Raw genomic sequence first — 16,473 nt, forward strand, 5'->3', positions numbered from 1 at the left:
GCATTTGTGTTAAAACATCAATGAATAATCTGTCAATGAACATAAAGCAACATTTTTGCTGTAATGTTTTATGTCATATCTGTATTGAAATATATTCTGTATACTTAAGCAGATATCACTTAACATTTGTGAAGAAATCTGTATATTTTTCATGGAGGGCATTTTTGACTCAAAATTTAGTTCTAAAGAGAGCAGAATAAAGTTATATGATGTCTTCCCCCAAATGTTGTCTACAATGTATTTTCATCTTTTCTTAAATCTTGGGATAGGATTAAGAAACATTTTTTGTTTTTTAGCTGTTTATATATACATACGTATATATATATATAGTATACAGTATATCCTATGCATGTGTGTCTGTGTATGTATGTTGAAATGAACTGAATTGAATTGAAGAAAAAATACGATGTTATGACAGGCACCAGACATTGTCGTATGAAATAATCATTAACAAATATAATCATAATCATAACTACACTTAACAAATGTCCATTAATATTTACTTCTGCTTTTACTGCAGTTGTGTTTCACACACTGTCAGGGACCAAGCAGTGAGGCAAGGAGGAGACAGGAATGTAGATTAGAAAAGTAGGGTAAAAAAAATAAAATTTTTACAAAAACTAAGGCAATCTTATTAACTAGGCCTATAAAAGAGGTCAACAAAAGATAACTATATTCAATATAACAACAAAGAAACTGAGATGTTAACTGAACAGAACTGACCCAACATAATAACATAAGGGAGCATATATAAAACCAAACCAAAGTGGAGAGTAACTGTGTCAGATATTACCCATGTGTGGCAGTGGCCATCACATCATGCACACAGCTCATTCACAGCTGAACTGGCTCTCAGAACAGGCTACAGCTATTAATGTGACTCAGACAGGTCTGAAATGTGTTTGATAAATGTCTGAATTTTACATTAATGTTGTTCAGGTGTTACTGAATGTATCCAGGATGTAGCAGAAACATCAGTACTGATGTTCTACCTGCTGGCTACAGCAGTGTGTGTCAGATTCCTTCCTTTGACTTTATTCAATACCTGCAGCAGCACACAGCAGAAATGTCTTAAAATTGAGAGAGTGCATGCACATTTATGCACCTAGCATAGCAGCAGTAACTACATTAACACTGGATCAGTCAGGATCTGATGGTAATTCATGTTCTGTGTGTGATGGTACCCACCCATTGGTTGTGTATAACGAGGCCAGCCTTCTTTTCAGTGAATACTGGGCTCCATCAGAGCTGTCAAGATATTTTGTTTTAAGTAGCCAAAAGTCAAAGATGCTTAAAACCACATACCCACTTGTATTTTGCCCTTGCTGAAAACAGGGGCTGTGTGAAACCATACAGGGGCTGTGTTGGTGTAGGTGTGTTGTTCAAACCAGTGGTAAAACAATGAAAGACGATCCAGTAAGTTGAAATAACATATGATTGCATTTAAAGGCTAATCACAAGACATTACAGTGGTTTGTAATACTCACAACTGGAAAATGATCATGCTGCAACCATGTTTACTACTGAGGACATGTGGAATGCATCTGACTCTGTGGACCCCTGAAAAGTATGAATGAAGCCGTGTGTGCATCTCCAGTCTCCATATGTCTAACAACTTATGAGTTAATCACCAAAAAGTGTTTGGTTCATGTAGGGACCACTGACTGTATAATATGGAAAACATGTCTTCATTTCCTACAGCTATGCTAAAGTGAAGCTCTGCTTGAATGGAGATACAACAATTCAATAATTTCCAAATGTGATCAGACGTAATGGATCAAAGTCTGAATGAAACAAGTTGTTTTGCGGGGATTGTAATGCTAAAACAATGTAACCACTGATCTACAGTGTATGTGAAAAAGTGTTTTGGTGCCCAATAGCATCATGTGACATTGAAATCAGAGTTTGGCTATGTTAAATTGGCTTCAAAACCCAGCACTGGTCCTGGGGGCTTGATATGCATACGGTCAGTGGTAGGGACAGAGTAAATCACCCTGTAATCATCTCCATTACATCACACTTTGTGTGTATGCCCTTTTATTAACTGACACTCACATCATGTAGAAGATAACGTGGTTTGTCCAAGTAGTCTTGCCGTACCTAGCTGTCCACGGCGGACCCGCTCACGCATGCGCAACTTACATCCGTATTAGACCAGCGACAGGCTGGGAGCAGTGGTGTAAACATGAAGAAGTCAGGAGAAAACTGATCAAAGTCCTAAGTCCTCTAACGATAAACTGTTGAGAGGTGAGACAGTGATGTTAAAGCTCTGTCGTAGTCGCTGATTGCAATGTAAACATTTAGGTCGTTTACTATTAACTGCAGACTTTGTTCCACTTCCTGCGAGCGTGTGTTAGTATATTGTTAGTGGACGTGCATGTAAATACGCAGACTTTCAGAGAAAGAAACGCAGTGTAACAATATCATTTAAAATGTAGCCGTTACGTGTTAGTGTGAATGTAACTAAGTCAGAATAATCAATAACCTGTTGATTGCAGATGGATCTTTTTCAGAAGGATGTGATTGATTTAACTATGGTGTGAAAGTGATGTCTGTTACTCTGTCCTGCTCATACAGGCTGTAAGATGACTGAGGTTAGCCATCAGCAGTGGGGAGAGGTGTGTGGTCTGGGCTCTGTGGACCTGTGGCTCCTCAAATCCGCCCAGGTGCGGGTGGAGATTCTCACCCTGGGTGCAATTATCAGGTCTGTGTGGAGCACAGGGAAGGATGGGAAGATGGAAGATGTGGTCCTGGGTTATGATGACCTGGAAGGTAAGAGGTAGCATGAGTGACTTTCAGTATGCAATATTTGCATACAAAAATGAAAATAGTTAACCTTTGGAATGAGACTATTATTGAAAATTGTGTTTGTTGTTTAGTTTGAGCTGTGACTGTTATCAGATAGTAGAGTACATCTCAGGCCAGGTAAACCAAAACAATGCTTTAAGGTTTTATGATATTTAAACTATCGCTCTTTTAAAATGAAATCAAATATTTTCCATTGAGTAAGCCTGATTTTCTGGTAGAAGAGTTTCAGAATTGACTGGCTGTATATCATGATGCCAGAGTAACAGAGTAACATAAGAAGGAAGTGCTGGTGTTGTATGTGTATCCTGTTGTTTTTACAGGTTATGTGTCAGATAAGAGGTATCTGGGAGCTGTGGTGGGCCGTGTGGCCAACAGGATTGCACAAGGACACTTTGTAGTGGAGGGAAAAGAATACCAACTAGATATCAACAATGGACCTAATGCACTGCATGGAGGCCTGCGAGGCTTCAATAAGGTAAGACTGACTGAGTTTGTTAAATTTCCATTCATTTAAATGTTTGCAGTAACTTCATACAATACCAGAGTCGAAATATTACATGTTTTGTTTCCTACATGTAAACAAAAACTTTAAATAAAAGTCTTAACATTTTATGAGCTGCTACAAATACATAACTATCTTAATGGTTACAGTTTTTTCAACTGAACATTAACTTTGACTGGTAGATACATGATGGACAAGTTTTTCGAAAACTGACAGAACAGTTGTTTGTGCCTGTACTTATAGAAGACATGAAGAAATAAGTGGAGTAAGAATCAATGCCGACAGCTTTGTTGTGCCACGCTTTGTGAGCATGATGACCTGCCAGACAGTAGTTATCTCTATAATAATACCCATATTGCCTGCATTATAGGTGTTATTATAGATTATTAGAATGGGTATTATGGGTATTATTATAGGTATTCTAATGCCTGTTTTTTGTTGTACTGTGTTTGTACTCACTGTGCTATGACTTGTTGCGAGTTGTGTTTAAATGTTCTGTTCATACTTTTGACTGAAACCTGTTTTTTTCTGAGTCACAACTCAATCAAATCTCCAATATTCATTGAGGATAAATACACATAGAAATGACAATCCATACAGTAAGTATTCAGGCTGTGTGCCTCGGCACAGTCAAACTGAAATAAAGTAGTAAACACTACATTACAGTGCAAAGACTCAGTTTTTATTTATGTAGGTTTATATCACTATAGCAAGAACTTACACCAGCAGGTGTTTGATGCTCTCTCAGGCCTTCACTGCAGCCACCTTCACATCCTGCTTGTTGTTGCTTGTTATGGACTCTCTCTGCCTTCAGTCAGCAGTGAAATCATCATTAAATGTCAGTGTGTCACTTCCATTGGCAGCCACACATACCTAAGCCATGAAAGCTGCATCATGTTTGACAGATGTGCTGCTGTGCTTTGGAGCATGAGCTGTTCCTTTTTCTCCACTTTCCTCCTTCCATAATTTTGATATAGGTTAAATGTTTGATCAGTCCATAGAAGTTTATTCTAGAACTCTATCACATGCTCTCTGTGTGTTTGTGTGAACTGCAGCCTGTATTTCTATTTTCCTTGGTTTACCAAGGAAAAAAACACCAGGAGAGTAAGACCCAATAAAAGCTCATCAAATGGGCTGTTGTAATGTCAGCTGTAGATAGGTTCAGCTGTTCTCCTTCACACCAGTTATTAGCAGATAGTCTCCATTTAAAGACTGCAAAATCAGCTGTTAGCAGCTCATGTTTGCAGTGTAACATGGTGCACAGACAACTATCACTGCATTACTGTGATACTGAGGACAAGTTATAAATGTCTCTAAGTTACTAAGTGGATTTACAGAGGTTTACTGTTGATGGACATCAGAGAAAATGATATCCTCAGAAAGTGTAAGTCACACTGAATGATATCAATATGTGTTTTCTATCTGTGTGTTCAGATTGACTTGAGTTATGTTTCTGAAAAGGGCAAATTTGGACTTTTCTTCACCTTATGCAGTATTTTTGCCTCACCTTCATCTCACCAGCAAAACTCATATGATCTGCACATTACTGGTGTACAGAAAATAAGAAAGGACAACATTTAACATTTTTTTTTTTTTTTTTTTTTAAAGATTTTGTTGGCATAGACGCCTTTATTAATCAGTAGATCGACAGGAAACATGGGAGTGAGAGGGGGGTGTGACATGCAGCAAAGGACCTCCGATTGGGATTCGAACCGGGGTCGGCTGCGTATGTGGCATGCGCTCTAACCACTCGACCACCTGCGCGCCAACATTTAACATTTTAACACTGCCTGGAGGAGTTCCTGTGCCAATATGGTTCTTATATCCCTCATATAAAAGCCTGTGGGCATTTCAAATTGTTAAATTTTTTTTATTATTTCCCAGAACATATAACCAGTCACATGCCAAACCCTCTCGTGAATAAGAATTAGATCCATTCTACATACATCATAATGTAATGTTGAGCAGATGTGTGATGTCTGTTAGCAGCTGGCAAATTAAATAGTTAACATAAATGACACTAATGAGCCTTTCTTTATTGGTTGGCTTTTAAGCAGCAATGTGTTCAGCAGGCCTGAGGGATAAACTGTACTCAGCATTGAGTAATTACTAATAATTTAATTAACTGCTCCACTCACTACCACACACACACACTACACACACAGTAGATTATGAGGACTCTGTGTGTTTGTGTGTGTGTGTTGGTGTCTGGCTGTGAATGTCTGTTTGAGTGACCTAAGTCCAGTGGCTTATATTTATTGATCTAATTTTTGAAAAACTGCCTCATGAGACTAAAACACACATACTTTTATGATTGCATTGCCTGAATTGATATAGAGAACATCAAACATGTTGTGATATTTTAAAGGAGGAATATGTAACACAGACAGCAAGGATTTAAAATGGACACTGCAGTTGTAATGGTTTATAATGACATGCTAGTCAGGTTACATGAGCAGTGGGCTGAACCATATAGGCCAAAACAAAAACAGACATTCTGCACCAGAAAGGTCATTTCAAAGGAGAACATCCTGGCTGTAGTATTATAGTTAAAGAAGCCAATATTTAAACTTGGCATGCTCCCTTAGTTTCTGATAACATATCACGGTCATTTTATGAGTTAGTTTAGTAAATATATTATGTGTTGGTCCTTTAAGTAGATGACAGATTGTGCAGTACACTCACTGCTCAGATAGCAACATAATTGAATGTACCAGCGTCCTGTAATTACCACATCTTTGGCTGTGGCACAGTGAATGAAGTATAAACCAGGACCATGAGCTGTGGGCACATCAGATGGTTTCACTGTTGATGGACTGTATCAGGAAGGAATCAGCTGTCCCTTACTTCCTGTGGGCCCTTTAACATCTGTCAAAGGCTTCACTTAAACATGTTGGCACTTCTTTTCACATTCCCTGCTCACAATAGTATGTGGTCACATTCACAGATGACAATTTGCTTTATTGATCTGTCAGATATTGAAACTGTCAGGTGTTTCTTTAAGAGTCCTCTAGTTGTAGCTTACTGAATGTGTATTCATCCTGTGTGGCTGATAAAAGCTGCCATCAACCACACAACATTCAAGAGGTCAAGTCAGACACAAATCTAACTGGATGCATTTGTGCAGTGATTGATTCTGTGCAGGCCTGGCTCCTTTCAAATGAGCCTTGTGATTAAGATCATTCCTGAACTGTGATGTCATCCCTAACCCAGGGTGACCCTATCTCTTAGCTTAGCTTAGCTTAGCTTAGTTCTCTCAGTTCTTTACTAAAACTTAGAAACAGGGTCCATCCATCCATCCATCTTCTTCCGCTTATCTGGGGTCGGGTCGCGGGGGCAGCAGCCTAAGCAGGGAAGCCCAGACTTCCCTCTCCCCAGCCACTTCGTCCAGCTCTTCCCGGGGGACCCCGAGGCGTTCCCAGGCCAGCCGAGAGACATAGTCTCTCCAGCGTGTCCTGGGTCTTCCCCGGGGTCTCCTACCGGTGGGACGTGCCCTAAACACCTCACCAGGGAGGCGTCCGGGAGGCATCCTAATTAGATGCCCGAACCACCTCATCTGGCTCCTCTCGACGCGGAGGTCTACTCCGAGCTCCCTCCGGATGACTGAGCTTCTCACCCTATCTCTAAGGGAGAGCCCAGCCACCCCGCGGAGGAAGCTCATTTCGGCCGCTTGTACCCGCGATCTTGTTCTTTTGGTCACTAGCCAAAGCTCATGACCATAGGTGAGGGTAGGAATGAAGATCGACTGGTAAATCGAGAGCTTTGCCTTTCGGCTCAGCTCCCTCTTCACCACGACGGATCTGTGCAGAGTCCGCATTGCTGCGGACGCCGCACCGATCCGCCTGTCGATCTCACGCTCCATCCTTCCCTCACTCGTGAACAAGACCCCGAGGTACTTGAACTCCTCCACTTGAGGCAGAATCTCATCCCCAACCCGAAGAGTGCACTCCACCCTTTTCCGGTTGAGGACCATGGCCTCGGATTTGGAGGTGCTGATTCTCATCTCGACCGCTTCACACTCGGCTGCGAACCGATCCAGCGAGAGTTGGAGGTCACGGTCTGATGAAGCCAACAGGACCACATCATCTGCAAAAAGCAGTGACCCAATCCTGAGGTCACCAAACCGGACCCCCTCCACACCCTGGCTGCGCCTAGAAATCCTGTCCATAAAAATTATGAACAGGATCGGTGACAAAGGGCAGCCCTGGCAGAGTCCAACTCTCACTGGAAACAAGTCCGACTTATTGCCGGCAATGCGGACCAAGCTCTGACACCTGCCACCGAGGAGCTTTTTGACCACCTTGGCAACCTCTGCCCCAGAGATAGGAGAGCCCACACCCGAGTCCCCCGGTCCTGCTTCCTTACCGGAAGGCGTGTTGGTGGGATTGAGGAGGTCTTCGAAGTATTCCTTCCACCGATCCACAACCTCCCGAGTCGAGGTCAGCAGCGCACCGTCCCCACCGTACACAGTGTTTACGGCGCACTGCTTCCCCCTCCTGAGATGCCGGATGGTGGTCCAGAATCTCTTCGAAGCCGTCCGGAAGTCTTTTTCCATGGCCTCACCGAACTCCTCCCATGTCCGGGTTTTTGCCTCAGCGACCGCCCTAGCTGCGCTCCACTTGGTCTGCCGGTACCTGTCTGCTGCCTCCGGAGTCCTACAGGCCAAAAAGGCCCTATAGGACTCCTTCTTCAGCTTGACGGCATACCTCACCGCCGGTGTCCACCAGCGGGTTCGGGGATTGCCGCCCCGACAGGCACCGACCACTTTGTGGCCACAGCTCCGGTCAGCCGCCTTAACAATGGAGGCACGGAACATGGCCCACTCGGACTCAATGTCCCTCGCCTCCCCCGGTACATGGTTGAAGCTCTCCCAGAGGTGTGAGTTGAAACTCTCTCTGACAGGAGACTCTGCCAGACGTTCCCAGCAGACCCTCACAATGCCTTCACCCGAGTGTCCAAGACATGCGGCCGCAAGTCCGACGACACGACTACAAAGTCAATCATCGAATTGCGGCCTAGGGTGTCCTGGTGCCAAGTGCATATATGAACACCCTTATGCTTGAACATGGTGTTCGTTATGGACAATCCGTGACGAGCACAGAAGTCCAATAACAGAACACCGCTCGGGTTCAGATTGGGGGGGCCGTTCCTCCCAATCACACCCTTCCAGGTCTCACTGTCGCTACCAACATGGGCGTTGAAGTCCCCCAGCAGAACGAGGGAATCCCCAGGGGGAGTGTTTTCCAGCACCCCCTCCAAGGAGTCCAAAAAGGCTGGATACTCTGAGCTGCTGTTTGGACCATAGGCACAAACAACAGTCAGGATCCATCCCCCCACCCGAAGGCGGAGGGAGGCCACCCTCTCGTCTACCGGGGTAAACTCCAACATACAGGCACCAAGCCGGGGGGCAATAAGTATTGCCACCCCTGCCCGGCGCCTGTCACCAGTGGCAACTCCAGAGTGGACGAGAGTCCAACCCCTTCTCGAGGAGACTGGTTCCAGAGCCCTCGCTGTGCGTTGAGGTGAGGCCGACTATATCTAGCCGGAACTTCTCAACCTCACGCACCAGCTCAGGCTCCTTCCCCACCAGAGAGGTGACGTTCCACGTCCCTAGAGCTAGCTTCTGCAGCCGAGGATCGGACCGCCAAGGTCCCCGCCTTCGGCTGCCGCCCAGCTTACACTGCACCCGACCCCTTTGGCCCCTCTCACTGGTGGTGGGTCTGTGGGAGAGGGGTCCCATGTCCCTTCTTCGGGCTGTGCCCGGCCGGGCCCCATGGGTGAAGGCCCGGCCACCAAGCGCTCGCCTCCGAGCCCCACCCCCAGGCCTGGCTCCAGGGGGGGGGGCCCCGGTGACCCGCGTCCGGGCAAGGGACACAAAAAACCAACTATGTTGCTCGTCATTGGGGTCTTCTGAGCTACCTTTTGTCTGGCCCCTCCCCCCAGACCTGTTTGCCATGGGAGACCCTACCAGGGGCATAAAGCCCCCGACAACTGAGCTCCTGGGGTCATTGGGACACGCAAACCCCTCCACCACAGTAAGGTAGTAGCTCAGGGAGGGGTAGAAACAGGGTATAAAGCTTAAACAAGCACAATGTATCAAAGCAACATGAAGTGTGCTTCTGTACATTGTTGTGAATATTTATTGTAATTGCCTCGTATATATTATGTGTAATGTAGTTAATTTTTTTTATTGTAGGAATTGTGCCGGTAACATCTGGCAGGGGGACTACCAATGGAAATCAGCCCTTGGCTGCAATTTTGTGCATTTACGATTTTAGTTCTCTGAAAATGTATAATGATGTACTCTGTCCCTGTGGAGAAATAAATACATTTAAAAAAAATAAAATAAATGACTCTCAGCAGCTTTGTGGATTGAACTTTTAGTGGCATTTAAGAGGACTCCTAGGGGTATGACAAATTACTTGTATCCCCCTAGATTTTGGAACCTGGCATTTGGGAGACATTAATGTAATAATTGAATAATAAATGTCATCATCAGTGAAAAAAAGAAGTGGATTATAAATCAGGGACTGCATGAAACAGTTTTTTATAAACATTCGATGTTAAGAATGATGTTAAATATATCAGCAGAACATTTACGGACATTCTTCACCACTGCACAAGTCTCAGTATTAAACACAATATGAGGTGCAGATTATTTTGGAATGAATCCTTTGTGTATTTACTGTATAACATGTATGTGTTTACGTCTTCAGGCTATCTGGCATGCTGCTGCAGTGGAAGGTGGTGTACAGTTGAGTCTTACCAGTCCAGATGGAGACCAGGGTTATCCTGGAGAGGTGCAGGTCTCTGTCACATACACTCTACAGGTAAACACACCTGAAATAATTCCACCAGAGGTTTCTATTTAGCATAGAAAGAGATGAACCACTAACAGTGTATCATCCAGTAAGATTTGACTTGTGTTGTTCAGGGCGAAACTCTGACTGCTGAATATCAAGCCAAGTGCACTAAAACCACTCCGATCAACCTCACCAACCACTCATACTTCAACCTGGCAGGACAGGTAAGAAATACATGATCAATCTATGCATATGTATTGTTACTACATCTAACACTACTACTACAGTCTACAGTTAGCCAGTTAACTGAGTTAGCCGCTGAGCTAGCAGCAGAAAGCTCTCAGACGTGGTGTCCATGTCTCTGGTAGAGGTGGTGACTTTGATTGACAGGTGACACTTGGTAGGGGGCGGGGTTTCAGCGAACTCAGCAGGAATGCTCACAGCGTTTGGGAGCAGAGAAAAAGTCTGAGTTTTACACAACTTTGAAGCTTAATTTCATATATTTGGTGATTTTTTAAATCATTCAAATTTGGCAGGGTGGTTAACAACACACTTTTCTGTGGTATGTCAAACTCAGAACACATATTTATTCTTACTTTACACAGACTTTAAGTGAAGAGTGCAGGGAATAGATGGGAGAAAGTTGGTTGGGTTCTTTTTCTTTTATTCTCTCTTTTTTCTGTCTCTGTCATTTCCTTTCTTGGTATATGTGTGTGTTGGGAAGATTGAGTAAACAGACTAATGGGTAAACTTGAGTTGTGTGCGTGCATTTGTGTGTGTGTGTGTGTGTGTGTGTGTGTGTGTGTGTGTGTGTGTGTGTGTGTGTGTATGTGTGTGTGTGTGTGTGTGTGTGTGTGTGTGTGTGTGTGTGTGTGTGTAGGCTGCAGCAGACATCTATGACCAGGAAGTGTCCATTAGTGCTCAGTCCTACCTGCCAGTGGATGACACATCAATTCCTACAGGTAAAAGATATCAAACAGACTTACATTGGGTTAAATGCTGTTTAAAGCTGAATGTGTTGGCCTACCACAGTAATTGTGCCTTATCCTGCTACAGGTCACAATTCAGAGCAGCAGTAGTCTATTGCAGACAGTTATACAGCATGGTACTGTCTGGTAGCTGCAGATCACAATGGACATTTATTATTTGTACATTATAAATAAAACACATCACTACAAACTTTTTTGTAAACTTACAAAGCTTTTTTCACAAGTTTGGATTTCACATGACAACTGACTGAACTGTAATTATATCATATTTATTTATTAATACCAAAATAAAAAGGCAAGGACACAAGTGATCACATCTGCAGTAATCTTAGTTAAGATGCATTCTGTTCTTTATGACTGCAGTTTCTTCAGCTTTATTTCAGCTGAGAACCTTTGTTCCCCTCCCTGTCTCTATGTTTTCCATTCATGGCTTTCCTGCAAACCACAAATAAAAAAGGTACATGTAAAGACTCAATCTGACTACAGTTATCATTTATGTCTTGTGTTCATCATACAATTATATAAACTTATATCATTAGCTGTGTTTGAGATATTCCATACCATGCCTTGTGTCCATAGGACAGATCTTAGTTGTTGATGAATTTGGTAACCTAAGTTAAAGTGATAAATTGAGGTACATTCCAACTTGAGAAGAGTCATATCAGTAAACCAACAAAGACTGTAGAGCCTCTTCTGTGAGATTTACTCATCAGAATCCATTTTGGTACATGAATACACCAGATATCATCTGCTCTATAAAAACCAGCTTATACTGACAGCTGCCCACCAGCTTTACAGCAAACACTTATTAGTGACACATACAGGACAGCTGGTGATCAAGCCAAGCGTATTTTTATAGCACATATAAGTATGTCTGTTTTTAATATTTTTTTAATATACAATACAATACAAATAGAAAATGTTTGTAGAGTGGTGAAAGATATTCTAAATATCATGTTTCATGTTGTCTCTTGTTTTGACTTCCAGCTCCTCAGCAGCATGCTGTGTGTGCTTCACTCTCTTCTCTTTCTGTTGCACTCTCGCCATCTCAATGTCTGCTTCCACAGGTCAGGTCCTGTTGCCTGTTGTTGTTGTTGGAGATAACTGAAAGTTGATGTGTGTGTTGTATCCTTCTCTATTATGTGGTGTGTTCATTATAAGCTTAAATTAGTAAATATGTGTGCCTTCATTTGACATCAATACAGAAGTGTGGAAGCAAGGGCACTGGTAATTTTGTGTGGGTGTGTGTTCCTTCATGCTTTGTCAGACAAACATACTCATTACTCTGCAATTAGCTTTGGTTTCCCCTGGAGACAGAGGAGCTAATGACTGTTTATTTATATCACAGATTCTGTGTTAGAATAAAAATCCACTTCAAGGACTGAAGATTAGAACAAGACTTAGAATATGGAGTCTACTCTGTGCCACAGTTACAGTTAGATAGGACTATATTCAAGTCTAAACAAGTTGGTCCCGCTTATTTTCCCAGTCTGTGTGCTTTGTGAAAACGGCCTAAAAGACAATCAATCAAATAAGAGTTAGAGGAGTTGATGCTGCAGTTGGTGCAAGAGGGGATTGGTCAAACCTGACTCAGTCCTAACCTGAGGCGATGTATGTATACATGTATGTATGTATGTGTATGTATATATACACATATATATATATGTGTGTATAAGCAAAGGTTAGTGGTACCTCTGTGCTACCACTCAATACTTCATTTACACCCAAAAGTTGCTCCTTTTCCCAGATAATCACCGATCAATAATCTAACCATTCTATCTCTATCTACAGGAGAGATCAGAGCAGTGGAAGCAACGCCTTTTGACCTCAGAAAGCTTGTTCTGATTGGCTCTCGGCTGAAGGAAGTTCCAGGTCCAGGATTTGATCACAACTTCTGTCTTTCAACACCTGGAGACCCCTGGACAGAGAGACATGCTGCCAGGTTAGCATACACACACACACACACACACACACACACACACACAGCTTTGTCTTTAATAGTCCACTTTTTGTCATCACTGTCTCATAATGTTGACTCATCTCAGGGTGTGTCACCCAGCCAGTGGGCGTGTCCTGGAGGTTTCAACTAGCCAACCAGGGGTCCAGTTCTACACAGCCAACTTCCTGGATGGCTCCATAGTAGGAAAGGGTGGGGCTAGGTACGGGAAGCACAGCTCCTTCTGCTTGGAGACTCAGAATTGGCCTGATGCTGTTAACCAGGTATGACAGTGATTGATGAGAACACACAGTAAGGTGTCACATCCAACTATTATTGGGAACAGTTTAACTTAACTCAGTCTAACAATACTCTAAAGACTTTCATAGGTTGTTAGGACTGTCCACAACGGCGCTCTCCATTTTTTACAATTAATTAAATCTGATAAATATTATGACTAACTAATATCACATGCATTTTTAATATGTTGATGTACATCATAATACGAATTCACTTTGTGGTCCTTTTATTAATTAATGTTTTACATGTTTGTGTGCTGCTGCGCGTTCGTGTGGTAACAAGCACAGTGTCTCCGCCTATATACCCCCCTATATACCCGCCTATATACCCCCCTATATACCCGCCTATATACCCCCCTTTATACCCGCCTATATACCCGCTTATATACCCCCCTATATACCCGCCTATATACCCGCCTATCTAGGAGCATATTGGACTCTTGATAATGCGCCCCTTAAATAACAGTGACATATGCACCAGTGACTTTAGACCTGTTTTTTTTGTCAGTAGCGCAATCGCTTTCCTCTGCCTCAAAATAGCAACGCGCCACCAGTGAACCTGACCCATCTCATTTTGAGACCAACACGCCCATAGGCGCACAGAGTGGTGCAAGTGCATTTGCTATTTAGACAACGTGCGCAGGGCGAGAAAATGACAACTGTGCCGGGGGAAACTAACAAAGACACATGTGCCACGCGCGCCATCCACTGTGCACCGACTGCAAGATGGGGCCCAAAGTGTTAAACACTATATTGACTCTTAAATTTACACTTCATAAATTGTGTCTTCTTAAAACCAGCCCCTCACATTTGCTCAGCCACAAAATGTGTTTCAGTCATGAAAGATGGTGGCTTGTAGAATTAATTGGCAGCATAGTCTGCTGTTGTTCTCATCTAAAAGGCACTGTCTACCAGAGGCCAGACTCACACTAACTGTCATTATAAAGTCTGTTTGAACTGAGCTGCTCACTCTGCAGACTCTGCAGAGCAGTGTGATCACAAGCTGTTCAGTGTTTGTGTTTAGCCTGAGATGAGCAGCTAAGACATCATCATTCACATTTAGTCCTTTAACAAACACCCAGAGGAAGACAAACAGCCTACATTATATTATAGCACATAAATACCAAAGTTAGCCAGCTAAACTCAATGTCAGGGTTAATACTTAGTTAGTGATACTAATACCTCTTTTTCAAATGTCAGCATGTCAGCATGCCTGTTTTAATGGCTGTTTTATTTACTCTTTAGTTTTCCATGCGATTGTAGATGAATTTAGTCCATACATTCCATTAAACAGAGTGTTACTGAAGAAGACAGATTTTGTGTGACAAGCATTTTTACATTGTGGAAACAGCAACAACCCAAAGTATCAGTATCAGAACATATCAGAAAATTTAACTAACTTACAACCAGGTGACAGACAGCATTTAGTTATCTCACAGTACCATTATCCATCAGGCCATGTTTTCAATTTCCATTCAAAAATTTATATTGATTGTTTGCCCTCGTACATATACATAATACCAGTTATATGTCAGCCTTAGAAATCTGCCGTATCACATCTGTATTTCAGTTAACTCCATAGAACCCCACTGTTCATAATAGAAATACTAGGAAAATAACATTATTTTTACTGTGTGTGTGTTTTTTAGGCTTCATTCCCTGACTGTCTTCTGCATCCTGGTGAGGAATACCGACACATCACTCGCTTCATCTTCACCACTGTGTGATCTGAAGTCAACATTTCTCTCTACCAGCTGTGGACCTTTGAAGAAGATAACTGGTTTTGTGCCATACTTGATTAATTAAACAAAAATGTACACTAATTAATCAAATTAATTAATAAAGACTAACTTGAGCTTTTTATTTTCTTTCGTTTTTGGTTATAGCATCAGACTGATTGTGATCTGTCTGTCTTTCTCGTGCAATTTTTTAAAAATCAAGCTGTCAGTGGCTGTATATGTGACTATGTAACATTGCACTGTGTGTGAATCTTCACCCATGTGTGCTCAGCATCTTTACAAAAGCTCAACTATTCCTAGAACAGGAGGCGAGGAGGTGGATTTGGGTGAGAGGGCATCCTGCTACTCTGCCAAGAAACCTGTTGGGTTGCCATGACAACCTCATATCCATCACACAGTGACGACATGACAGAATTTGTGAACGTCACTGCCTCAGAGCTGGAGATAACAGGAAACTTATCTCCATCAGACCCAGGCTCTGTGACTTCCTGAGGTTGGTGGTTTGACAGTAAGAGCTGAAACAGACTTCACAGTTAGTATGAAACTGCAGCTGCATTTCAAGCAGGGAAGAGTGAGGCCTTTGTTTCACATTTACAGTTTCACAGACTGAAGAAGGAACAGTGATACCACCCGCCTCCCAGGTAGATCAGTTTCAGTTAGTTTATTTCCTACCACAAACTGGATCTTCTTGTGGAGTTTCTGTTTCTTGCCAGTTGTGATTCCTTTATTAAAATGACTTTAAACACAATTTACGTACAGTTTAAAATGTTATCAATTCTATTATCACTATGTCATTGTTATTTCACATTGTAAATTATTTCTAATCATTCCATAAATTCCAGTGTAGAACCATTCACCACCTTCTGGAAATGGAAAATCATCTCTATCCATTATAACCATATTTGTGTTGTGCTATTTCTAATAAGTCAAACCAATAAATAATACTTGTAAATACTAATGACTGGTGAGTTGCTGTAATCACAGGAGTTAGAGACTGGAAACACACATTTAGTTGTCTCTGCATTAGAAAAGATGATACATTTTAAATTGTGTTATTATGAGTACAGCGCATGTTGCTTACACATCATCTGTTTATTGCACAAAAAAGGTTCTGGAGTGGTAAAACATGGGACAGATGAACAGAATATAGAAAATGTTTATATTGTGAAAACACTTGATTTATTTACTGGACCAGAGTCAACCACATACTGACAGAAGAGACAGCACAGTGAGCAAGCAGCTCCCAGATAGCATTGTTCTTTCTACTGCTGATTACTCAGTCTACAACATGTTGCTTCATAAATTCAACACACACACACACATCCATCTCTGGTGTATTCAAACGTGTCAAAAGCTACAGGAAAATATATTGTGAGCTGCATGCACTAAATTATTAA

The 16,473-nt window shown here is 42.3% G+C and overlaps 1 protein-coding gene across 1 annotated transcript; it reads left to right on the forward strand.

Moving 5' to 3' along the window:
• The first annotated feature begins 2,157 nt into the window (after nt 1-2,157).
• galm (galactose mutarotase) lies at nt 2,158-16,023 on the forward strand. Its single transcript, XM_053333175.1, has 9 exons — nt 2,158-2,247; nt 2,578-2,772; nt 3,129-3,283; nt 10,027-10,140; nt 10,245-10,337; nt 10,994-11,075; nt 12,894-13,044; nt 13,148-13,322; nt 14,987-16,023. Exons 2-9 carry the CDS (start codon nt 2,586-2,588, stop codon nt 15,062-15,064), a joined length of 1,035 nt encoding a protein of 344 aa, XP_053189150.1. The 5' UTR covers nt 2,158-2,247; nt 2,578-2,585; the 3' UTR covers nt 15,065-16,023.
• The last annotated feature ends 450 nt before the right edge of the window (nt 16,024-16,473 follow it).

The sequence above is a fragment of the Scomber japonicus genome, chromosome 14, assembly GCF_027409825.1.
Source record: "Scomber japonicus isolate fScoJap1 chromosome 14, fScoJap1.pri, whole genome shotgun sequence".
Taxonomy (NCBI): domain Eukaryota; kingdom Metazoa; phylum Chordata; class Actinopteri; order Scombriformes; family Scombridae; genus Scomber; species Scomber japonicus.